A 26,246-nucleotide genomic window follows, 5' to 3' on the forward strand; every position below is an offset into this window, starting at 1 on the left:
ATGCAATGAAACTACAGTGTAGTAAATTTAAAACAAATCGGAGAAACTTTTTCTTCACCCAATGCATAATTAAACTGTGGAATTCGTTGCCGGAGAACGTGGTGAAGGCGGTTAGCTTGGCACAGTTTTAAAAGGGGTTAGACGGTTTTCTAAAGGACAAGTCCATAAACCACTACTAAATGGACTTGGGAAAAATCCACAATTCCAGGAATAACATGTAAAGAATCTTTGTACGTTTGGGAAGCTTGGCAAGTGCCCTTGGCCTGGACTGGCCGCTGTCGTGGACAGGATGCTGGGCTCGATGGACCCTTGATCTTTTCCCAGTATAGCATTACTTATGTACTAACACCTGTTTTGAGTAACTGCATTTTCTCCAAAGACAAGCAGGATGGAAAAGTCCTTCAAAGTCCTCTGCCCTCTAGTGGCCATGGGAAGGAGAACACTCAGTGGCCACAATTGAAGGAAGACATTCATAGTCCCTTCAAATTGCACTCTCCAAGGTGACATGATAAGAATGAAGGCACCCCCGCCCCAGAGAGTTCCCAATCTCCAGAGACAAAAGAATGACTGCTGAGGTAGTCTGCATGAAAATAAAAAAGCCTTAGCAGGGTGTGCCACCCACATCAATAGATGTTTCTCTACCCCTTGGAAGAACAGACAGGCCTCCAATGCTAATGGAGTATTCCAAGTTCCTCTTGCTTGCTGATATATGACAATATCACTGTGCTGGTTTTAATGAACTAATCTGAGAAATCTACTAGTGCCCAGCGAACCAATCTCAGAACAAGGTGATTAACTGACCAAGTCATTCCACTAGAGGTCCACTGCTCTGAGCCGTGTGCGGAAATCAGTGAGCCCTGCAACAAAATAGACTGATATCCATTATTCTAAATGGGGCTACCAACGATATTCCTTGTGTCTATGAAAAACTGTAGAGAAATCTGGAGCTAAAGGAGATCCTAGAACAAGTCAGGACCCATCCTGATCACACTGTACTTTCGAGGAGCGACAAGTCCCGGTGATCACCCATTGAGGTGGCTTTTCCTCATAGTGACCCTGGCCTAATACAAAAGTGAATGACCCTCATCTTGACCTGTGCAGCATGAAGGAGTGCTATGCTGAATGGCAGGACTGAAGGCTGCCCAATATTGATCTTAAGACATTGAAGACTCAGGAACTCAGGATGAACCACCATGGGATCTGTACTTGGGTCTTCTCACTCCCCGTTTGCTGTTCTAAGCAGGCAACTCCCCCACTCTAAAACTCAAAGTATGGAGGATTATCAGCCTCTGAGAATAAGGATCTGCAGAACATGTTCTGGAAGCTCCTCCAAACTGTTGCAGGAGGCGACATTTCACTGTCGATTCTGCAAAGCAAAGTTCTCGAAGCATTGAGAAGGCTACCTTTGATTTGCTGTCTGAGCATCGAGTTTAATGCACAAGATTTTTATTGGGTAATATGTCGACAGACACATGATTGTATCCATAGGCAATATTTCAAGACTTCAAAGACTCCTGAGGGCAGGCCAGTTGGCGGCTGTGTTGAGTCTTTAGAGCCACACAATAAATCTGGACTTTTCAACATCATCTTGAAACCATATTCCTGTGTCATCTTCACTTTACTTTTATTTCTGCGTGTAATTTTTGTACACGCTTATCCACTCTTACTCTAGCTGAGATCATTTTCATGTACCGTTTCCCCAAGTTGGAAAGAAGAGTGACTATCTTATCTGTTCCACCTCTGCTCACATCCTATGCCGGTGGTTCCCAAACAGGGTTCTGGAGGCACCCCAGCCAGTCAGATTTTTGGGATATCCACAATGAATATTCATGAGAGAGATTTGCATGAACTGCCTCCACTGCATGCAAATCTCTCTCATGAATATTCGTCGTGGATATCCCAAAAACCTGACTGGCTGGGGTGCCTCCAGGATCAGGTTTGGGAACCACTGATATTATAAGTGTGTATTTTGTTGACATAGTAAGTAGTAGGGGACTATGCCATAATGTGTATTGCCTATGTCCAAATTGTTTTTGCTGTGGGTCAATTTCTTCAAAAAGGCAGTAAATAAATCCTAATGAAAGTACTTACACTATAAAAATCTCCAAGTTCATAGGGCTTCCCTTTCCTCCTTCCACGCTGATGACTATAGATTCCCTTCTTGATGAAGGGTAGCGTACTTGTCCTTTGAGGAAAGAATATATAACAAATTTTAAACTGCAACAGAAAACTGAAAAGCCCAACAGTACACCAAGGTGCTCATTTTCAAAGCTCATAGACTTTGCATATGTAACTCTGAAAGACTGTGTGCTTTGAAAATCAGCCTGCAAATGTAAAAATAAAATAAATAAAAAAAATCAGTAAGTTTTTCCTTACCTATTTCTTCCGAATTGTCGATACTCGTATATTGTAAGAGATTTGTCATAGCCAAAAAAGAATCCAATTAACTCTCTACAAGCATCACGCCCATTCCTAGAACAAATAACTCTTTTTTTTAAAAAGAGATTTAGAATACGGATTCCTTTCAAATATAGAGTGAAATCTATCACAGGTGAAGCCTCATTTTGCACAGCATGTTGAGGTAGGAATTGAAACACCCAGACCAGGACATTCACAGTTCTCCTAGGGTTTTTTTTTTTTTACAAAAGGCTCTACAATGGGCAGAGCCCTCTGTAAAATATATATGAATGCCATTCATTTAGCAGTTAACTCCAAAGGTATTAATGTCCAATTTAAATATCAATACATTTAAATATCATTGGATACATCAGAAGCGCATCATTCAACTCTTTAGGCAATAAGCTTAGCCATATCAATTTAGGGTGAAGATACTCAGAGGTTGACTCTGCTTGTTACTTTTGTGCTGGAGCCTGACAGGAATGCCGTATTAAGGCTTTCCTTGAGACACTTAGAAAATCTGTTTTTGGGCTCAAAAATTCGTATTTTTCCTGATCTCTCAAGGCCTACACAGATGAGACGGAGGGCCTTTTTGGAACTCCGCCTTAGGGTGGTGGCACTGGGAGCAACTTTCATATTACGTTTTCCTTGTTATTGTAATGTAATGCTTGAGGGTAAACAGTTTCAATTTGTAGACCCAAAACAGTTAAAACAATTTCTAGATGCTATATACACCATAACAATGCCTCAAGACATTACCTCACGTACTCCACTTCCCCGTACTCTCTCCCATTCAATAATCTACCCACAGATAAAAACTGTTTACCCCATCGCTCTCTTGCTATTATTCGATCACCGTAGTAATTCCCCAACGTCATATCCTATAGTTCCTACGCCCCAAAGGTGATTGACCTGACTCTGTCTTCCTTAACTCTTCACAATGTAACCCATAATCGTAATGTAACAAACTGTATTTCCATCATTTACAATGTATTGTAAGCCACACTGAGCCCGCAAATAGGTGGGAAAATGTGGGATACAAATGCAATTAAATAAAATAAATAAATAAAATAGAGTGGAATTGAATGTTGTGTGCCCTCCCTAAATGCAGGCTGGGGTCTGAACCAGAGGTTGCAACCACTAGTCCTTAATTATTGCTATATTGTTTTACTTTAAATTCTAAATTCTTGGATTCCAAAATTTCCTAAACTTGTGGACAGAAAGGCTGTTAATGATATTTCTCTTTATTTTTGCCTTTTGTATAAATGCCGATTGCATATTCACGTATTGTGATGATATATGGAAATATATGAATAAAGAAATAATTTTAAAAAAAAAAAATTTAGGGTGAAGATGTAATCCTCATCGATCCTTAAATACAAAATCCTTATTGATTACCGTATTTTTTGGACTATAAGACGCACTTTTTTCCCCCAAAATTTGGGAGGAAAATGGGGGGTGCGTCTTATAGTCCGAAGGTAGCGTTTTTTGACCTCCGTTCCGTACTTACAGGATTCCGTGTTCCCTGGTGGTCTAGTGACGTCGGGGCAGGAAAGAGCCGAGATTCTCGGCGGCCATTTTGAATCTCGCCGAGACCGTCGGAAAGCATTGAGAAGCACGGAGAGCAGCGCGATGGGCAGGAAAGAGGGGGCTCTTTCCTGCCCCGACGTCACTAGACCACCAGGGAACACGGAATCCTGTAAGTACGGGACGGAGGTCCAAAACCCGGACAAGACGCACCGGAGCACCTAGGTTTTAGAGGAGGGAAAGAGGAAAATTTTTTTTTTCCTATTTCCCTCCTCTAAAACCTAGGTGCGTCTTATGGTCCGGTGCGTCTTATAGTCCGAAAAATACGGTACTTGCAAAGGAACAAGTACTTATCTTTTATTTATATCATCTTTTTATTCTTTTTTCTTAAAACTCAGGAGACCCACTAGACCGGCATGAATTCACGTTTCACCATGCAGCTGTATCACGGTCTCTCTCCAATAAGGATTTTGCATTTAAGGATCGATGAGGATTACATCTTCACCCTATTTTGATATTTAAATTGGAGATTAATACCTTTGGCGTTAGGTGCTACAGGGGGGTCTTTTACTAAGCAGTGGTAATCCCAACACAGGTTTACCGCTCGCTAATTCGGAAGTACTGCCGGGCTACCGCAACAGCCTGGAGGTAGCTCCCACCCCCAGCGCTCACCATTTCCGGCGTTACAAAAATATTTTTATTTTTGTAGTGCCGGTGTTTACCAGGCAGTAATCGGCGCTGCCTGGTAACTGCCGGGTTAGCGCGGTAGCCCTTACCGCCTTCTCAATGGGTGGCGATAAGTGCTCCCTCCTGAAATGGCCGCGTGGCAAGTGTTTTACTTGCCGCAAGGCCATTTCTTTAAAAAAACCAAAAAAGCAGCCTTTTACCTGCTGTGGTACAAGGGGGCCTCAGTGTACGCTTTCCAAAAATACTAGGACTAGGGGGCATGCGATGAAGCTACAATGTAGTAAATTTAAAACGAATTGGAGAAAATGTTTCTTCACTCAACAATGTAATTAAACTCTGGAATTCGTTGCCAGAGAATGTGGTAAAGGCGGTTAGCTTAGCAGAGTTTTAAAAAGGTTTGGACGGCTTCCTAAAGAAAAAGTCCATAAGCCATTATTAAATGGACTTGGGGAAAATCCAGTAATTCTGGGATAAGCAGTATAGAATGTTTTGTACTTTTTTGGGATCTTGCCAGGTATTTGTGCCCTGGATTGGCCACTGTTGGAAACAGGATGCTGGGCTCGATGGGCCTTTGGTCTGTCCCAGTATGGCAATACTTATGTACTTATGTAATAACTTAGGGGTCATTTTACTAAGATGCGGGAGGGCTAAAGTGCAGTAGCACGAGCCAAATCGGCACTACCGCCGGGCTAGCACGTGAACCCGGTGGTAATTCTGAGTTTGGCATGCGCCAAATCCCGTGGTAGAAAATAATTTTCTACCACGGGGGAGCATTCCCGGCAGTAATTAGCAGTTACCGCGTGGGTAGGGCGTGAGCCCTTACCGCTAGGTCAATGAGTGGCGGTGAGGGCTCAGGTCGTAAACAGACGCATGCTAGTTTCAATTTCAAAACACGTCCATTTTCCAGCCCATTAAAAAAAAGCCCTTTTTCCCCAGCCAAGGTAAAAGATGGCCCAGCGCACGCCCAAAACACACGCACATACTACCGTAGGCCACTTTACACAACGGCTTAGTAAAAGGACACCTTAAACAGAAAGGCTGGTAAACCAGAAGTTTGACTTTTACATGTCAATGATAAGATTGTATATGAGATCCGCACAGAAACTTGTAACCAGGGGTACAGAGAGAGAGAGAGAGATGCTGGAATATTTAATCACGCTACATAAAATTTATAGCACGATCAGTTTATAGCTCTATCATAGGCCTATTTGTGAGTCGAGTTTTATTGTTGTACATCCAGCCTTTATTTCTTATAGAGAAAAAAAAAGGGCTCCTATTATTTTCAAACATGATGTATATTTTTCTTTAGGGAACAGATGCCTTGATTACACAGAGAAATAACCATTTCCAGATCAGTGTGTACCATGACACTATACAACAGAGTAAGATACAGCAGCGTATCAGTCTGATAAGTGATCTGTTCTGTAATAGTACTTTAATTTCAAAATCTGGCATTACTTATTTTAAATACTGTATTTGAAACAGTCAGAAAGCTGCCTGTTCCCTTACAGAATTAAAAATGGTGTATGGTAGCACACAAATATTCATTAAGTATGTTTACCTTGATATGATTCTAGCATCAAATCGCAGTTTGTTTGAAAGTACATTTTCAGTTAGTGATAAGTTTGTCTTGATTCTGTAAAGAAACAATGCATGTAAGTTTGTTATTTGGGATTGTTCTGTAGACGCATGGGGTACTGGTGTGATATCGGATTTAAATAAATAAACAAACACACAAAAGCAAGCGAGCATCTTCCGAGAAGACACAGCACACAGTTTAAAGTTAAAACGCAATTTCCAAAGGCCAGTGTGTTAGCATTTTTTTTCCTCCAATCCGTGAGTTTCCTTCTCTGGACTGGAACAGGTGTGGGATCTGGCACTCCCAGCCTTCATCTGCAGCTACCCAGAGGCTTTCCCCCTATTTTATTACCTCCCCCAACTTACTTGTATCTAGTCATTGCAGCAATCCACAGTTGGAAGCCCATTCACCAAGGCTCCTGTTGGAACCATGCAACACAGACCCTAAATTCAGCCTCTAGGTGTCACTGTCATTTAGCCTTTGGATCCGACCTCATCACTGCTTGATTCTGAACTCATCATCTCAGGCTCTTCAGTATCCCCTCCCCTTCTACTGTGATTGATTTCCTGTCCTATCTCCTGATGGCACTTCCTTTCCTTTATTTGATTATTTTACTGTTTTTATTGTTCACCGCTGCGATCAGTTGTGTTGCAACAGCGGTATATCAAGTCTCGATTAAACTATTAAATGAAAACTAGGAGTCTCCTCCTCCAGTTGCTGTGAATTGTGCTTCTGTAGTGTCCCCAGTCGACCAGTAGGGAGAAGACTGGAGTAGGTGGTGAGTTTTCAAGATATCCACACAGAACATTCACGAGAGAGATTTGCACGCACTACCTCCATTGCGTGCAAATGTTATCTCATGCATATTCATTACAGATACCCCAAGAATCAGACTTGCTAGGGAATAATCTAGGAACATGTTAACAAACCAATGCGATGTGCTAGCTTCCTTGAAAGGACTCCTAGCAGCAGTAACACCAACATAATTTCCCAATTACTACCACTGCTATCTGCTACGGAAGAATAAAACAGATCATTTCCATCCAGGTAAGCTAATGCAAAACTTGTTTGCCCAATACAGTGGAAGCTTTATCTAGCTGAATATCAGCAGGGCCGCCGAGAGACTAGGCTGGGCCCGGGCAAGGCCGCCCGCTGCCCCCCCCCATCGCTCCCCCGCCTGCTGCAGTCCGCAGTCTCACCTGCCTGCCTCCACGGCTCCGGGCCCCCTTCATTCAAAGCGGCAGTCGCAGATCGCGTCTCTTCTGGCCTTCCCTCCCGCCCTCGTCTGATGTAACTTCCGGTTTCCACGAGGGCGGGACACAGGGAGGGAAGGCCAGACGAGACGCAATCTGCGACTGCCGCTTTGAATAAAGGGGGCCCGGAGCCGAGGAGGCAAGCAGGTGAGACCGGGGACTGCAGCGCTGGTGGCCTGACCCCGGCGCCGGGCCCTGAATATCAGTATGCTGCCTTGAAATGAGAAATATTATTTAAAATAAAATCTTAAATATTCATTAATAAAAAAGGTTGGAACAAAAAGGGGGGATGGGGACAAGAACTGGTTTAAATTGCTTTTGCCATGGTGTTAAGAGGTTCTAAGATTTCGGTCCTCCAGAGGTATAGATGGGGAGGGGAGGTTAGTAGCAGAGGAGGAGAAGTTTCAAGTTGGGGTGAATTAAAACTCAATAAGACTTTGTGGTCACAACATATCTTTTGAGCTGTTGGCCAGCACTGGCAGGTGTATAATGTTATTGTTTCAAGTTATTATTTTATGTTTCAAGCGGTGATCTATCATTAGAACAGGGGGAGGGAGGGAGAGGTGGGGTGGATGGAAGAAAGTGGGGGAGAAAAACTTTTGATGATGATTATCATTATTACTAGCCGTTGAGCCCGTTAAAACGGGCTGGTATTGGGGTTTTCGGAGGTCGATGCTGGCTCCCCCCCACCCCCGGAGTCGCCGCCGCCGCCAGCCCTCCACCCGGCCCAGGCCCTCTCTCCGCTACTGAACTTACATCCATTTGCCAGAATGCAGCACGCACATCAGTTGAGCTGCCGTCGGCCTTCCTTCTCTGCCTGTGTCCCGCCCTCGTGTGACGTAACGTCAGCGAGGGCGGGACAAAGGCAGGGAAGGAAAGCGGATGGCAGCTCAGCTGATGTGCGTGCAGTGTTCCGGCGAATGGATGTAAGTTCAGTAGCGGAGAGAGGGCCTGGGCCAGGTGGAGGGCTGGCGGCGGTGACACCGGGTGGGGGGAGCAGTAGCGGCGACCTCGGGCGGGGGGGAGCGGTGGGGACCTCAGCGGCTTTGCGCAGTTTCCCTCTCTGTCCCGCCCCCATCATCACGTATTGACGCGGGGGCGGGACAGAGAGGGAAGTCTCTACTGCGCATTTGCGAGTCAGTCGGTCACTCGCCGTTTATATGTTTGATGTTCACATGAAACATGTTCTGATATTTAACTTTTGCAATATTGTTGGAAATGTTTAATATGCTGAATTATTAATAAAAAAATAGTTGAAACATAAAATATAATCTTAAAATATTACTGTTTAACGAGGCAGATTCCTACTTGGTGTCATGTAGAGTTCTTTTCCTAAAGCGCAAAGGTACAGGTCCAAACCCTTGGAGGCGATGAACGGCCTCATCATTACCAGCGATTGTGTTTTGCTCTGGATCACTTATTACAGCTCTAAACACAACACAGGGGAAAAAAATAAATATGCACAGAACAACTGACCTTCATTTCTTAAATATATTTTATTAGCACACATATTAAAGCATACAAGTTATATCTCAATGTCAACTGATCATAACAAGCACTGTGGAGATACCTGCAATGGCTCTAGAAGCAGTGTAGAATTCTTTCATATGGTTATTTATTCATGAAATTTTCATAAAACATGACATACCGTAAAAGAAAACCAACAATTACATCCAACAGACCAACACAGTCATACCATTACTCTTCGGTACAAGGCAAAATACCACACAGATGAGAATAAAATCCCAACCCAAGCCCCCCCCCCCCCCCCCCCCCCCAAGGCAGTGTAGAATTCTAATAACTGTATCAGCCCAGGAGGAAAAATATTAATTTTTGCGGGATGACAGCTTTAAAAAAATAATAAACAAGAGAGCTTGATTTCAGAGCCCACGGTTTACAGTGATTCTACAGAGCCACAAAAATCCAACCCTTGCAGTGAAATTTAGTCATTCCTAAGAAATTGAGAGAAACCTGGAGGACAACAGCGTTAAAACGCTCGGTTCCTCTTCCAATCCTCCTACTCTTCCCCCACCACAAGTTGATCTGCAGGACTGTAGGAAGAGCAGAGTGATACCTAATACTGGGTCCCCCTCCTCTGGTCCCAGAAATCAAAGCTGTGCTTTCACAGGACACCAACAGGGCAGTTCTATAAAGGGGCACCTATTTGGCGCTTATTCCATAAGGGAAAGCAGGCTCCGACTTTCCCTTATAGAATACTAGTATAACCGTGTATATACTCAAGTATCTGTTTAGACCTGAACCAGAGGCGTAGCCAGACCTCGCGGTGGGAGGGGGCCAGAACCCGAGGTGGGGGGGGCACAGTTTAGTCTGCCAAACCACCGCCTCCCCCCCTCCCACAGCACCAAATACCTTTGCTAGCGGGGGTCCCCAACCCCCACCAGCAGACGCCTTCTTCAGCGCCGGTCTCCTTGCCTCCCCCCCGCTACCCCCGTCACACCCCATAGCACCAAATACCTTTGCTGGCAGGGGGCCCCAACCCCCGCCAGCAAAACCTGGGGCTCGGATGAAGTCTGGAAACGGCACGTGCCAGAAGCTGAAACTACCTCTGGGCTTCTAAGCGAGCCTGGCGGTAGTGCCGATTTCCTGTGCGCATACCCGGCGGTAGCCCTTCCACTGGGTAGTAAAAGGGCCCTTTGGTTAGCTGGATTGTCTTCATTTTGCAGGTTAACTCTTACCTAGATAACTGATCTATCATCACTTGCTCTACAACAGCCTGTTTTCTCCGCTGAGCAGCTAAGTCTTCCTAAAACAAAAACCCGTGGTTACAATTTATTTCAAAACATCTGGAAAAAATTATCAGTGGCAGGAACAGATGAGCTATGATCCAGAAAACAGCAGCATTTTTTTTTGTTACATTTGTACTCCGCGCTTTCCCACTCATGGCAGGCTCTATGCGGTGGGCAATGGAGGGTTAAGTGACTTGCCCATAGTCACAAGGAGCTGCCTGTGCCTGAGGACCAAAGTCCACCACCCTAACCACTAGGCCACTCCTCCACTGTTGCTATTTGAGATTCTACATGGAATGTTGCTATTCCACTAGCAACATTCCATGTAGAAGTCGGCCCTTGCAGATCACCAATGTGGCCGCGCAGGCTTCTACATGGAATGTTGCTAGTGGAATAGCAACATTCCATGTAGAATCTCCAATAGTAGCAACATTCCATGTAGAATCTCCAATAGTATCTATTTTATTTTTGTTACATTTGTACCCTGCGCTTTCCCACTCATGGCAGGCTCAATGCGGCTTACATGGGGCAATGGAGGGTTAAGCGACTTGCCCAGAGTCACAAGGAGCTGCCTGTGCCTGAAGTGGGAATCAAACTCAGTTCCCCAGGACCAAAGTCCACCACCCTAACCACTAGGCCACTCCTCCACTCCGCATTGGGTTAAACAACAAGAGTTGCTCAGTGGTCTTCATTAAAATAAGGACAAATTGGTTTTCATTTCATTTCATGATAACGTGCCTTTCCTTACTTCATCAAGGTGAGGAACAATCAGTTACATAAGGTTTCATGTGTATATATCTTCAAATACGAATGATAACCACAGAAGAACCAAAGTCCTCGGCACAAACAAGTTCACTTTTTTTTTAACTAAAGCATCTGATGTGAACTTTTTAGTCTACTGAACGTGTTTGTTCTGCATCATCCTTCATGTTAGCCCCGCTGTGTTTGCCTATCTGTACCTTCAAATACCCATTAAACATCTCCTATAGAATTACCTCAAGTGAAAAGGTATGCGTGGTGACAAGAAGGCATGGGCTTGTAAGGGAATGGGACTTGATATACTGCCTTTCTGTGGTTTTTGAAACTACATTCAAAGCAGTTTACATAGTATATACAGGTACTTATTTGTACCTGCGGGCAATGAAGGGTTAAGTGACTTGCCCAGAGTCACAAGGAGCTGCAGTGGGCAACAAACCCAGTTCCACTAGCAACATTCTATGTAGAATCTCAAATAGGGAAAGGGAAATGGGACCTGATATACTGCCTTTCTGTGTTTGTTTTGCAACTACATTCAAAGAGGTTTACATAGTATATACAGGTACATATTTGTACCTGCGGGCAATGAAGGGTTAAGTGACTTGCCCAGAGTCACAAGGAGCTGCAGTGGGATTTGAACCCAGTTCTCCAAGATCAAAGTCCCACCGTACTAACCACTAGGCTACTCCTCCACTACCAACATTCCATGTAGAATCTCAAATAGGGAAAGGGAAATGGGACCTGATATGCTGCCTTTCTGTGGTTTTTGCAACTACATTCAAAGCAGTTTACATAGTATATTCAGGTACTTATTTGTACCTAGGACAATGGAGGGTTAAAAAACTTGCCCAGAATCACAGTGGTCACTAACCCCCTCCCACCCCCCAAAAATGTGATTTAAAACATTACTTGCCAGCCTCAGATGTTATACTCAGGTCCATTAGAACAGCATGCAGGTCCCTGGAGTTGTCTAGAGGTGGGTGCAGTACACTGCAGACAGGTGGACCCAGGCTCCTACCTCCCCGTACCTGTTATACTTGTGGAGGAAACTGTGAGCCCTCCAAAACTCACCAGAAACCCATTGTACCCACAAATAGGTACCCCCCTTCACCCATAAGGGATATGGTAGTGGTATAGTTTGGGGTAGTGAGTTTTGGGTGGGTTTTGTGGGGCTCAGTAGACAAGGGAACAATGGCGGGACGTGTATCTTGGAGCATTTTGTGATGTCCACTGCAGTGCCCACTAGGGTGCCCTATTGCTTTGCTGGGATGTCTGGGGGACCAGTCTACTAAAAATGCTGGCTCCTCCTACTTCCCAATGGCTGATTTTGTGCGTTTTGCAATTGGACTTTTTTTTTCCCCGAAAATGGACCAAAAAACAAACAAACATTCAAATCACAAAACTTTGTTCAAAACACTATTTTGGTGGGGGGGGGGGGGGGGAGAACAGACGTTTTTTTCTTTTTTGAAAATGACCTTCTTTCCTATTCAGATTTTGGATGTTTTTTGCAAAACGTCCAAAGTCGGACTTAGACGTCATATCGAAAATGCCCCTCTGTGTAAATTTACAGAATCCTTATAAAGAAAAACTTACAGCTTCTAGCTTCCTTATGCTCTGTTGTACGGTATAGGGTTTGCTTGTGTAACACTGCTGCACGAGAGCTTTCATATCAAGAGCTGTTATATCATCATAACTTTCGTCTTCAGGCTGTACTGCCTAAAGACAAACAGCAAAAAAAAAAAAAAAATCAACCCCATGCCTGGTTCAGAGTGTTTAAAGTGGTCTTAAAGGCCTCTAAAACCTCAAACAGAAACAACGTGAGCCATCAGGAAAGCCGTGGGTTTACTCAACTGTGCTACGTGTGTCAGGTGCTCATTTCAAACTAACATAAATCTTTAGCACTTACAAGTGCTCTGCTTGAGATCTGTACAAAGGGTTATTTTTGTAGTTAAAGAATTTTTTATTTTTAAGATAGTTTCTTGGAGGTTTTTTTTTTCTCTGGTCCTAGAAGTTCAGAAATCACAAAATTTATTACTCTCTAAAGAATCAACAGGTTGAAAAGGTACACGTAAATAAGGCAGATTTATTTTATTTATAACCCACATTATCCCAATAAATCAGGTTCAATGTGGCTAACAACTTATTGTAATTAACTGTACAAAACGTGATACGGGATAATATACATTAAGTAGTAATAACAGAGGCACCCTTTTTTGCTAAAACGCGTCGGCGCCTACATGCATCAAATTAGAACTACCGTCCAGCTACCGCGTGCGCCGGGTGGTGATTCTAATTTCTATGCATGTCCGAAACGCACGGCAGAAAATAATTTCTATTTTCTACCACGTGGTGCTTACCGGGCGGTAATCGGCAGTATATGCAAGCTGACGATTACCGCCCCTGTTAACGCAAGACCTTACCGCCAAGTCAATAGGTGGCGGTAAGGTCTCAGGCCCAAAATAGACGCACACTTAACATTTTTTTGCAGCTGCGCTGAAAAAAAAAATGGACCTGCACGCATCCAATACATGCATCTACACCAGCGCAGGCCATTTTTTGGTGAACCTTAGTAAAAGGGCACCTAAGTAAATGAGGATTGAGTGCAAAAAAGGTAACAATTTATAGTCATGTAAAACAGTTAAAATGGAACAGTGTAATTGGAATAATTGTACAATTAGGGGATTAAATTAATTATGATTATCCGTGAGAAAGTGCTTAAATAAAGAGGCTTTAAGGTAGTTCCAGAATATCAAATAATTAGGTTCCCATCTGATGAATTTCGGGAGGGAATTCCACCATTTGGTACAGAGGTAAAGGAATCCCTGATGATGGTAGACAGTGAGCATCCAGACTGTCCAATCGTTCTGGTCCACACTGATAAGGACATGTGCAGTTCATGGATACTGGACCACTTAGAGGATACCACTCATTAGCTGGGCTTTCTTACATACTTAAGTGCTGTGCCGAGACCTTTTTCAGCACTGAATAAAGACTTTACTTTTTCATCACACCTCTTTGGGTGTTTGGAAGTGTCCTGTTGATCACACTACATCCTTGTTTTGATACATACTCAAGTTCACATCAGAATTTTATCTGCTATTTATTTTCCTTTTGTAGTTCTCAAGACTAAGAGAGAATTAACTGTAGGCAGTTAAGTGCATAAATGATAGTATTCTATGATACGCACGCCTAACTGCGTGACATACCCCTGAGCTGCCCATGCCTCTCCCATGTTCATGCCCCTTTGAAGTTGGAATTTGAGGATAGTGACTAGAGAAAAGTTTTGCACATAACCACTAATTAAGACCAATTACAGCCAGGGCCACCGCCGCTGCCGTCCCCCCCCCTCCCCATCGCAACATATACCTTGGCTAGCGGGGGTCCCCAGGTCCCAACAGCAGAAGAAGCCTTCCTTCACTGCTGTTCTTCACTCCATCACATTGCCTGCCCTGTGGCTACTTCTCCCCTCACGTCGTGCATGCTCAGTTTTGATAAAATTGAGAATGCGCAATGCGAGGAAAAAAAAGCAAATGCAGAGTGAAGAACAGCACTGGAGGAAGGCTTCTTCTGCTGGCAAGGCCCGGGGACCCCCGCCAGCCAAGGTATATGGAGTTGTGGCGGAGGGTGGGGGGCAGCAGTGGCAATCCTGGGGGAGGTGGAAACTTGTGCCCCTGTCCTCCCCTCTCTATGGCCCTGATTACAGCCAATAATTGGCTTTTAATTCCAATTAGGAACCAGTTATGAATTGTGGGTGCAACTGACCTTATTCTATAAATTGTGCACATAAATTTGCGTGCTAAGGACTAGATTCTATATGGTGCCTGAAAACTCGGCGCTGAAAATACGTCCGCCTAGGTGTACTCTGTAAGCCACGCCTACAATTAGGCACGGTTTATAGAAAACGCCAAGCGGCCATGCCTGTGTCTAAGTCTAGGTGCGTCTATTTACGCCAAGTAAAACATGGTGTAAATACCGGTGCCTAAGTTAAGTGCGAGGCCGGTGTACTCCATAACCCTGCGTGTAAATTATCAGAACACCCATGGCCCACCCCCCACGCCCCCTTTTTAGCAGCGCGCATTAGAATTTACGCGCAGCACTTTACAGAATACGCTTAGCAAGTTGTGCGTATAAATTTTAATTAATGCCAATTAGTCAATAATTGCTTCTTAAGTGTCAATTATCAGTGCTGATTGGCTTAAGTAACTAAATTGCACACGCAAAATCCAGAATACGATCATATTTGCAAAATTTTGGTCACGCCAGGGGCATAGCTACGTGGGGCCATGGGGGCCTGGGCCCCCGTAGATTTGGCCCTGGATCCCCCTGCCAACGACCCTCTCAACCAACCCCCCCGCCGTCAACCCGCTGTCGCCTACCTTTGCTGCCGGGGGACCCCAACCCCGTACAACGTGCAGGACATCAGAAAAGAACGAAGGAAGAAGAGGACCTCGGCTGGCGGGGATTGGGGTCCCCCAGCAGAAAAGAGCGCCAGTGGGGGAGGGTTGGCGGCGGGAGGGGGGGGTCAAAGTTGTTGGTGGTGGGGGGGGGGGGGTTGGCAATGGCAGGGGGGGGGGGCTAAAATGTGCTCCCTCACCTCGGGTTCTGGACCCCCCTCCTGCCGAAGTCTGGCTACGCCCCTGGGTCACGCTATATAGAATCCAGGGGTAAGCGTAGAGCAGGGCACCCAAATTTCTAAAACTTGAGGGTGTGTCTTTTAATCTATACTTTACCTCCTTGTCTGCTACTTTCCTCTCAGATAGTTGAGGCTGTGCATTTTTGTTTTTTTCTGCAACTTCCTGTGAATATTGTTTGTACCCTTCTTTCATTTCAGCTTCATACTGCTGATACTTTGATTTGTATTTGTCCGATGGTTGCGGCAAATTTTCTGGAACTATCTTTTGCTCTAATGATGAAAGCTAAAAGCAAAGAATACGCATTACTATTTGAAACTGCCCCCTTGTATATAATGTAAATACCCAGTTTACCACTTAGTACTAATGGGCCTGATGATGCTTGATATCGTAAACATGCATATAAATAAGCTTAGCTACACTTTTCTGGCTATGTGTGTTAGGAAACTACTTTCTAACAGGCAACATAATTTGACACCCAACAAACAAGACTTAATAAGCATCTGGGTTTTCTAACTCATTATAAAACATAAACATGTCGAGTCTTTTGTACTATTAAAGAACTTCTTTTTTTCACTTCTCGTCTCCTTGGTCTTGCTTGAAAGTGTCCTGTTGATCACGCTACTCCTTTGTCTCAACATTAGCGTATCGTCATTAATTGGGGAAAGTGGAAAAATCGGCCATTTTCTGGCTGTGGTAAAACCAGCCTTAGCGCAGCGTTACGCGTGTCTTTCTCATGCACTAAGGCCACTTTTTACCGAAACTTAGTAAAAGGACGCCATAGAGCACTTTATATTAAGAGATGAAGGCTGTTGATACTCTAATAACACTCTCTTAACTGACCTTCTGACTGCGATGACGACGAACAGGAGTTTGTAACGGTGTGCCCCAACTAACAGTTGACGAGGAATCAGGACAACCAAGGCGAGGATACCATTTACTGAGTGGAGTATAATTGTTCTGTTAAAATATAAATTAAAAAGCACAGTAATCATCCAAGTAGCCTTCAACGCTGAAATCCAAGTTTTGGCTACAGTCTTACCTCCAACATTTGCTCACATTTTCTCTTTAAATCCATCTCCCTGTCAACACTATTACGAAACAAATTCTCTTGGCCAGGTCTGCCATTTTTATTTTTAGTGTACTTTACCTTAAGGGTTACTAAGCTGAAAAAAATGAGGCCAAATCTTTTCTAAGCCTAATTAGGGGGGGAACTGGAAGAAGCATGTCTGCAGCCTGTGCTGGAACTTAGGCATGACAGTGGGATCATTAATCATCATCTGAACTGTTCTGCTACGGGTTCTTTCACACACCAGGCAATAAGAGCTCCCTTACATGTCCCATCTAAAGGATGCTTCCCCTCAGGAGCACAGTACCCACTAATACCACACCTGGGTATTAGTGGGTACTGTGCAAATGCAGAAAAAAGGGTTCCCCTTATAAAAATAAGAAGCATTCAGTGGGGGGGGGGGGTTAATCTGTAAATTTGCGGAATAAGTAGAATATATTATCAGAAACTTTCCAACAATTCTACCATGTAAACAACATGTTTGTGGGCAACTGTGGCAGGTGATAATGAAAAAAGTGGAGAAAAAAAAAAAGACCTCAGAGATATCAGCAACACCTCATTTTTAAAGGACACACCTTTGATATAATGAGGGCACCACTTTAATCATAAATCGTCAAAAAAACTCCACATCAAATTCACAATAACTCTTGCCACTGTACCCTTACAAGCACTTATAAAAGAGACACTATGCTGAGTTAAGAGTCACTTGAAATCATTACTTATCTTGGATGACAATTGTTCCGCGGACTTTTTAATCTCCCATCCAAGTAATACTCAAGAACTACGCTGTAAAGTGTTTAAGACGCTCTTCTGTTTACAAAACTATCCCGTCTGATTTGTCTAGGGGTGTCATAAATTAGTATCACCTGAGAAGTCATATGTTAATGCAAGAAGCCTTTGTTTTTGCTGCACACATGGCTTTTATTGAAAGTAACTTACTGTATGTTTCAACAATTTTTATTGACGATTCAACACAAGAAACAATCACCACCTTCAAAATACAATGCTAGAATACATGGAGGCAGATTTTCAAAGTACTTAGACTTACAAAGTTACATGGTAACCTATGGAACTTTGTAAGTCTAAGTGCTTTGAAAATGAGCCCCATTGTGAACCAAATCAACTAAGTATAAACAAATCTATGGTTGCATCATCAAATATTTTTACCCATAACCCCCCTCCCACCCACTCCCCTCCCTCCCTCTTTTATTAATTGTATATATATATATACACCAGTTTTTTTTTTTTATTAAAGGGTTAACCAAGTATATAATGACAACATTGTCTGTTATGTATATCGTTCTAACGAAACATCTTGCATAGTAACAACACATACTTATCCAGTATCAAAACTAGTTAACCCCCATTAACTCCCTCCCTCTCTCCACTAGTGACCCTCTAAACTTATCCCTATCGTAACAGTATTATTCATATGAATATATTTCAAACTCCCAACAAGGGATTACTTAGAATTACTGAAAAAGAAGTCACAGTTAGCCACCTACCCCTCCCCTTTATACAGAAACTCTCCTCATCAATACCCCTTGAGATCTGGGCTCTGGTGACCTGCCGGAGTGACGAAGAAGAACTATCTAACATACTTTACAACTCCCCCTGCGCCTTACCCTGCTATAGCCATTATGTAAATACGAGTGCCTACGCAACCAAACTAAAAGAAAGGGAAAAAAAAATTTTTTAAACACAGAGGCTCCCCCCCCCCCCTCCCCGCCCGGGTCCAGCGCGTGCTGCCAAGAAGTCCCTCCAATCCGCCTCTACCCATTGAGGTCCCCCAGCACCTATAAAACAACGATTAAATATTATTCAAAACTAAACTCCTCGCCCTATGAGGAAGTGACTGGAGATATGCCTCCCAAACAAGCAAAAAAAATGCTTCTTTCGTTTTGGAGAACCCCAGGCCTCTCTTTTTTCCAACAACTTTAGCCCGTGTAAACGATTCCTCCAAGCCCAAAAGGAAGGGTTCCCATCTCCTACCCATCCCCCTAAAATGATTCTTTTCCCCACAACTATCGCCTTCCTTATAAAAAGTACTGGTTCCCCGTTTACGAACCCCAAATTTCTCGTACTGATCCAACAGTATTCCCACAGGTGTCATCGGCAGAGAACAGTTCCAGTTGTCAAAAAGTAACTTACTGTAAAGTTTGTTTGACACTTAGCAGGCTGGATTGATTTTTGCGACTCTCTTCCATTACCTTCCTTATTCTAGTTTTTAGAGCCCAGGTGCTCTCAGCCTATGGTTCAATATTGCTCAATTTGTACTAAAATTTGACCCGGTACTAATTAAATAGGATTACCATGCTGCACTTGGATGGGTTAACCCTTTGGTGCCCAATGTTCCCGTAATAAGCCATATGGGAACAGATTGATGGGAACATTTTCAAATCTCTGCTTAAAACTCACCTCTTCAATGCTGCTTTCGGCACCTAACCTTTGTGAATCATAGTATTCCTATCAGATGGACTCTATACTTGTTTTAGATTGTACACCTGTCTTTTAGATTGTCTTTTATGGGCGATCGGGTAGGACGCATGGATGGAACGCTCTCCTCTTATACTAACTAAATTACTTATTACCTGTAATTGTTACATTTGTGTTTTTGCAAGATAAGGAAGCGATGCTCCGCTTATACTTCAAAAATATCAAACCTGAATTTCTGGGAAGTAAAGTCCTAATCTTTCCTGATATTTCCCGTTGGACACAACATAGAAGGAAGAAATTTTTGGAAATGAGACAAAGAACTCTGTTGATTAGTGCTTCCTTTCAGCTGAGATTTCCCTGCAAGTGCTTGATTACCTTTAAAGAAAATCAAACATATAAACGGCGAGTGACCGTACTCACTCGCAAATGCGCAGTAGAGACCTTCTCTGCCCCGCCCCCACGTCAATACGTGATGACGGGGGGGCGGAACACAGAGGGTCTGTACTGCGCATTGCTGAGGGAGGGACACCGCCGTCTAACGCTCCCCCCACCCGAGTCGCTGCCGCCACCCACCTTCTACCCGGTCGGGCCCTCGCTCCACTATTGAAACAGCGAGGGTCCGGGAACGCAGCACTGAGCTCTGCTGAGCTGCTGACATCGCCCTTCCTTCTTCTTCTCTGCCTCTGTCCCGCCCTCGACGACGTTACGTCACACGAGGGCGGGACAGGCAGCTGCAGGCAGAGAAGAAGAACGAAGGCCGACGTCGGCAGCTCAGCAGAGCTCAGTGCTGCGTTCCCGGACCCTCGCTGTTTCAATAGCGGAGCGAGGGCCCGGCCGGGTGGAAGGTGGGTGGTGACGGCTCGGTGGGGGGGGCGCGAACTCGGAGGGGGAGGGGCAGCGGCAAACTCGGCGGTGGGGGCGGGCCTTTCAACCCCCCCTTCCTATAATAGCCCGTTTTTACGGGCTCAAAGTCTAGTAGATATATATTCTATGAGCAAGAACAGTTGTGTGCCTTTCTAGATATGCAAGACACCAAGAAAGACTGACCGATAGAATTAGCTGGACTATAAGATATAGGATAACCACCTACTCATATTTCCTTGTTATAATTTTGCTGTTAAAAATTCAACTTCCAGTGTTGAAACCTTGGATCTCTCATTTTTGTGGACTATAAAGATCCAATATTTTTTCTTGTATAAATATGATTTCTTTGTGTTTAAATAACATAGTAGGCTTTATGTAATATTGGTATATCAGTCAAAGATTTATGTCTTTGTAATTATGAAAAATTAATAAAGAAATTAAATATAGATTGTCTTTTATATTGTAAGCTCCTAGAGCAGGGACTGTCCTTCTATGTTAAATTGTACAGCGCTGCGTAACCCTGGTAGCGCTTTAGAAATGTCAAGTAGTAGTAGTAGATGGGTTAATCCTTTAGTGCCCAATGTTCCCGTAATAAGCCATATGGGAACAGATTGATGGGAACATTGGACACTAATTAATGCAAACCACTATGCTATACCTATTTAGTGTTTGTGGCAATATAAAATCAAAGCACCTTTCAAACTGTCAAAGAAAAACTAGCAGAGATTTTCTAAACAAGCTGTAAAGTAACTTTTACAAAATGACATTTTTACATAGAAAGATACACACTAACTTAAACATTACCTCATCATCTGAATCTCCAAGTTTGCCAAGGTCAAGAGATGGTACTCTACAAAGGAGTAATTTTAGAAACATTAGGTGCTGTTTACCGTGCAAATCCTCAAATACACGCACATATCAAGTTTCTGAAAAAGTGCTACTTACGTGTATCCGTGGCAGCGTGCAGAATGATGCGTGGTTTGGGAAGCACTGTTCCTGCTAAGCTGAGCAGGAGTCCTCCATCTACAGTCCTGCCAGTGGGAGGTGCTGTTTCACTAACACATTTTCAATAGTGAGGGATTGGCAAGCTCTGCAGGATTCCAGAGAACCTACCTATCTCTAAAGAATGAAGACACAATGCTGAAGCCCCCCCCCCCACCCCCCCACACACACACACACTTTGCTGCCAGCAATGCAAGTGAAAGACTCCTACTCAGCTTAGAGGAAACAGACTTCGGAGGTCCTTCAAAGTATATGTTTTTTTCATGTTTTTGAATGGAAACATATGTATCCCTTAGAACATAAGAACTTAAGCATTACCATACAGGGACAGACAGAAGGTCCATCAAGCCCAGTATCCTGTTTCCAGGCCAATCCAGGTCACAAGCACTTGGCAAGATCCTAGGTTTTATGCTGCTTATCCTAGAAATAAGCAGTGGATTTTCCCAAGTCCATCTTAATAATGGCTTATGGACTTTTCTTTTATGATCCAAACCTTTTTTAAATCCTGCTAAGCTAACTGCTTTTACCACATTCTCTGACAAAGAATTCCAGAGTTTAATTACTTGTTGAGTGAAGAAATATTTTCTCTGATTCGTTTTAAACTTACTACTTAGTAGCTTCTTTGCATGTCCCCTAGTCCTAGTAATTTTGGAAAAAGAGTAAACAAGCAATTCACATCTACCTGTTCCACTCCACTCAGGATTTTATAAACCTCTTATCATATCTCCTTGGAAAATGTCCCATTCAGCATTAATACGCTGGTTTTGAGACACGCGTAATCCATGGTTAACTTCGCTCGGACTTGGGTTTAGAGAAGTGTTTGAGGGGAGAACTTTGTCCATCTTTAAGTCACTCAAACCACCTCCTTTTGAAAAACGTTTTTGAGTGTCAAAGGACAGCTCCTTGGTTGGCTCTATCTCCATTTACACATATATGCGCCTATGTTAGACATCTAAACAGATGCACATTCTAAGCCTATTTGACAAAGACGGCATAGGCGCCTATGTGCCTTTATAAAACAAGTTGCCAGAATCAGCCCCTGTAGCGTCCGCACATGCGAACTGCACATTTGTACCTGTTCAAAAGCCGGTATAAATGTCTGCATGTACTTGTGTATTTTATAAAATGCGTACATACATTGCAACCCCAATCTTGCTCTGCTGAAACTACATTCCCAGGACCGCCTAATCGACACTTATACATATACCACCATACAATTTTATTAAAAGGCCTTACCTTATAGCTGAGGGGCCAAATGCAGATATATGGATAGGAACAAGATGGGTGGTACAGAGTCAGTCGGGATAAATAAATGGGTGGCTTAAGTAAAGGCAAGTTTTTTGTATAGTTAAATCAAGGCATAAGAACCTGGTCTGAGCTACAGTGGGTGTACTACTACTACTTAGCATTTCTATAGCGCTGCCAGGGTTACACAGCGCTGTACAAGTTTAAACATGGGGAAGGACAGTCCCTGCTCAAGAGAGCTTACAATCTAAAGGTAAAAACTATGTAGTCAGTGTAGGTATCAGGAATGGGAAGGTGGTTAGGCGCCAAAAGCAAGGGAGAAGAGATGGGCCTTGAGTAAGGACTTGAAAATGGGCAGGGAGGGCGTATGGGCTCAGGAAGTCTGATCCAGGCATAAGGTGATGCGAGGCAGAAGGGGTGGAGTCTGGAGTTAGCGGTGGTGGAGAAGGGTACAGAAAGGAGTGATTTGTCCTGAGAGTGGAGGTTACGGGTGGGAACATACGGGGAGAGGAGGGTAGAGAGGTAATGGGGGGCTGCAGATTGAGTGCACTTGAAGGTCAATAGGAGAAGCTTGAACTGTATATGGTAGCGGATCGGGAGCCAGTGAAGCGACTTGAGGAGAGGGGTGATATGAGAGTATCGGTTCACGCAGTAGATAAGACGTGCAGCGGAATTTTGGACAGATTGAAGGGGGGATAGGTGGTTAAGCGGGAGGCCAGCGAGGAGAAGGTTGCAATAGTCAAGACGAGAGGTAACGAGCGAGTGGACGAGGGTTCGGGTGGTCTGTTCAGAGAGGAATGGGCGGATTTTGCTAATATTATAGAGGAAGAAGCGACAGGTCTTAGCTGTCTGCTGGATATGGGCAGAGAAGGAGAGGGAGGAGTCAAAAATGACTCCGAGATTGCGGGCTGAAGAGACGGGGAGGATGAGGGCGTTGTCAACAGAGACAGAAAGTGGAGGAAGAGGAGAAGAGGGTTTGGGTGGAAAGACAAGGAGCTCAGTCTTTGCCATGTTCAGTTTCAGATGTCGGTTGGACATCCAGGCAGCGATGTAGCAAGCTAGTCCAGGTGCAGAATGGGTGTATAATCAGTCACCCTATATATTAAAGGCTTGGGAGAAGATGCAGATTGGTACACCTGGCCCTTCCCAGTCCCTTGCTAAATTTGGAGGGAAAATGCACTAAGGGGCCCTTCTACTAAAGGCCATTAAGCACTTAGGGCTGGATTCTATAAATGGAGTGCACTTTTTCCGCATGCACAGTTGCACGCTATCCAGAGATGCATGTGGAACTAGATTGGTTAACGAGCCAATTAGCACCGAAGCAGGAAAAAGGAGGTGATAGTGCCGTTGTATAAGTCTCTGGTGAGGCCTCATTTGGAGTACTGCGTGCAGTTCTGGAGACCGCACCTACGGAAAGATATAAACAGGATGGAGTCGGTCCAGAGGGCGGCTACGAAATTAGTAAGCGGTCTTGAATGCAAAAATGATAGGGACAGGCTTATGAACCTCAACATGTATACGCTGGAAGAGAGGAGGGAGAGAGGACACATGATAGATATCTCAAGGGCATTTATGTACAGGAAGAGAGCCTTTTTCAAATGAAGGAGAGCTCTGGAATGAGGGGGCATACGACAAAGTTAAGAGGGAATAGGCTTAGGAGTGACAAGATTCCACTCAGAAACTCAAAGTAGCAACATTCCATGTGGAATCCCACAGAACAGCAAGATTCTGGAATCCTAAAGAGTGACAAGATTCCATGCAGAGTCTCAAAGAGTAGCAACATTCCGTGTAGAATCCCAAAGAATAGAAAGATTTTGGAATCCTAAAGAGCGACAAGATTCCATGCAGAATCTCAGAGTAGCAACATTCCATACCACAAATCCTAGGGCAAGCATTTGCTTCCCCATGTCTGCCTCAATAGCAGACTATGGACTTTTCCTCCAGGAATTTGTCCAACGGCACAATCTGTTCTCCAAGACTTCCATCTTCTCCCATAGGGCCTGGCTGTCCGTGCTTGATGAGTCGTAGAAATGGTAAGTAGGAGGAGGAGGAGGAATGCAGATCCATCAATCGCTTTCCTCTTGATTTCTTCTTGGCATTCTTCCATTATTTTAATATCTTTTTTTCATATCGTCCTGCACTTCTTTTACATCCTGACGCACCACCAGAATTTTTTTTTAAATCTTCATCCATTATTTAAGATCGCACCTGTGCGTCCGAACACTCCACCTCAGAACTTAGCTCACCCACCGAGTCGGCTGTCTCTGTTTCTCCTGAAGTACTGCCCTACACTTTAGCACACATTTGCGCACAAGTATGCAACGTCGATTTACCCGTATCTGCCCGTTTCCGAGCCGACATTGTTTGCACAGGTATATTCTCATTCGACAGACAGAGAAGCGAAGTAGGGTGTGGAGGGATTGCACTATTTTTTTTTTTTTTTTTTTGCTGAGCCTGAAAACAGCGCTGGCTGTTTGTTTCCATCTCAGGTGCTGATGTCACTTCCTCCCCACCCTTCTAATTGTATTTCTAAGGGGACAAGTGTTTCTAGGTTTTGTTTAAACTCCTGCTAACATCTATATAAATAAAATCCCCCCTCAGACGTTCTGAAGCTCACTCCTCTGTCCTGAACTCCTGTCCTCCTGGTAGGCTAGGCTATTCGGACTACTCACCCTCAGTCTCAGCCACGCCCATCTGGGCTGTAGGCCACGCCCCATCTGCACATAAAAAGCACCCTCAACGTTCTAAAGCACATTCTGAGGCTTCAACAGTTCGTATGTTCGAAGCTCTGTAACCATTTTTAAGCACACTACATCTCTGCCCCGCCCTGACTTATCAGAGAAGGGAGGAGTGTCACAGCTGCACCGCTCTGATCTATCAAAGGGAACTGAAACAGGAAAAGGGAGGAGCGTCACACCGAATGACGGACCTATCAGAGGGAAGTCAAATAGAAGAAGGGAGGAACGTCAGAGGCCAAGGGGACGGCCGTATCTACGTCTCATAGGTTTCCTTGCTTTCTTTTCAGTGTATTGCAGCTGCAGCCACTTAGGTAAGTCTAGCAAGCCTGTCAGCTACTGAATACAGAAAGCAAAAGATAGCATGTGGGAACTTGCTCCATTTTGTTCTCTGGAATGCAGTGATTATTATACAAATGGTCTTGCTTTTATTATTTTGGTAGGGGCTGCCTTCATGACCGGCCACAGTCCCCCCCAGTCCTGACACCTGACAGGGGGGACAGGGAAGGACACTCACTGTCTCACATACGCACTTGCACACACTCTCTCACAGACACACTCACACCCACTCTCTGTCACACACACACACTTGCACATTCTCACTCTCACACAGTCACTCTCACAGACACTCTCTCAAACATACACACTCCACGCAAAACCTTGCTAGCGCCCGTTTCATTTCAGCCAGAAACGGGCCTTTTTTACTAGTTGATTTATAATGCTGGGAGAGGTTATGAAAAGTTGGGTGTTCTGTTATGTTAACAAAAAAAAAAATGCTGAAAAATTTCTCAATGATGAATCCTATAGACTCTTCAGTTGATAATGATAATCGATAATCTACTTTTCGTTACTTTATGAAAGTGACAGGTTGAAGAAGCAAACCATTAACTTACTCTGCTGGGCGATCTTCATGTGTAGCTCGCGATTTGGATCGCCAACCCTATAAAAATAGACAAAATGAAGTCATGCTATTCATAACCCAAAAAAATATAGCTTGTCTTCAAATAAATATATCCTTAGGAACAAAGGGCCCTTTTACAAAGCCGCGGTAAAAATTGGCCTGCAGTAGTGTAGGCGTGTGCATTGGGCGTGCGCCGGGACAGTTTTTAACCGTATCTACAACAAAAAAAAGGGGGGCTTTTTTTTTTAATGGGATGGCTAAAGGGCCTGCGGTAAACCTGAAACCAGCGAACGCCCAAAACCGGCCTGAGCCCTTAATGCCACCCATTGATCTAGCGGTAAAGGCTCACCCTACACACGCAGTGACCGGTATATGCGGTACAGCACACGCCATATGCCGATTACTGCCGGAACCGGC

At 44.1% G+C, this 26,246-nt stretch overlaps 1 protein-coding gene across 5 annotated transcripts in view; it reads right to left on the reverse strand.

Annotated features, from left to right (window-relative positions):
- CAPS2 (calcyphosine 2) overlaps window positions 1-26,246 on the reverse strand; it is a 48,460-nt gene that overhangs the window by 14,978 nt on the left and 7,236 nt on the right. For 3 of the 5 annotated variants that reach the window (XM_030215148.1, XM_030215146.1, XM_030215147.1), the window contains exons 3-12: window positions 25,822-25,868; window positions 20,751-20,796; window positions 16,421-16,537; window positions 15,677-15,862; window positions 12,540-12,662; window positions 10,140-10,207; window positions 8,752-8,871; window positions 6,173-6,247; window positions 2,377-2,472; window positions 2,092-2,185 (exon numbers count right to left, since the gene is read on the reverse strand). In XM_030215148.1, the coding sequence (XP_030071008.1) occupies window positions 2,092-2,185; window positions 2,377-2,472; window positions 6,173-6,247; window positions 8,752-8,871; window positions 10,140-10,207; window positions 12,540-12,662; window positions 15,677-15,862; window positions 16,421-16,537; window positions 20,751-20,796; window positions 25,822-25,868 (972 nt within the window). The remainder of the gene's footprint in view (window positions 1-2,091; window positions 2,186-2,376; window positions 2,473-6,172; window positions 6,248-8,751; window positions 8,872-10,139; window positions 10,208-12,539; window positions 12,663-15,676; window positions 15,863-16,420; window positions 16,538-20,750; window positions 20,797-25,821; window positions 25,869-26,246) is intronic. The other 2 variants (XM_030215150.1, XM_030215149.1) reach the window with 2 other exon arrangements.

This window comes from Microcaecilia unicolor, chromosome 9 (genome assembly GCF_901765095.1).
Source record: "Microcaecilia unicolor chromosome 9, aMicUni1.1, whole genome shotgun sequence".
Lineage (NCBI taxonomy): Eukaryota > Metazoa > Chordata > Amphibia > Gymnophiona > Siphonopidae > Microcaecilia > Microcaecilia unicolor.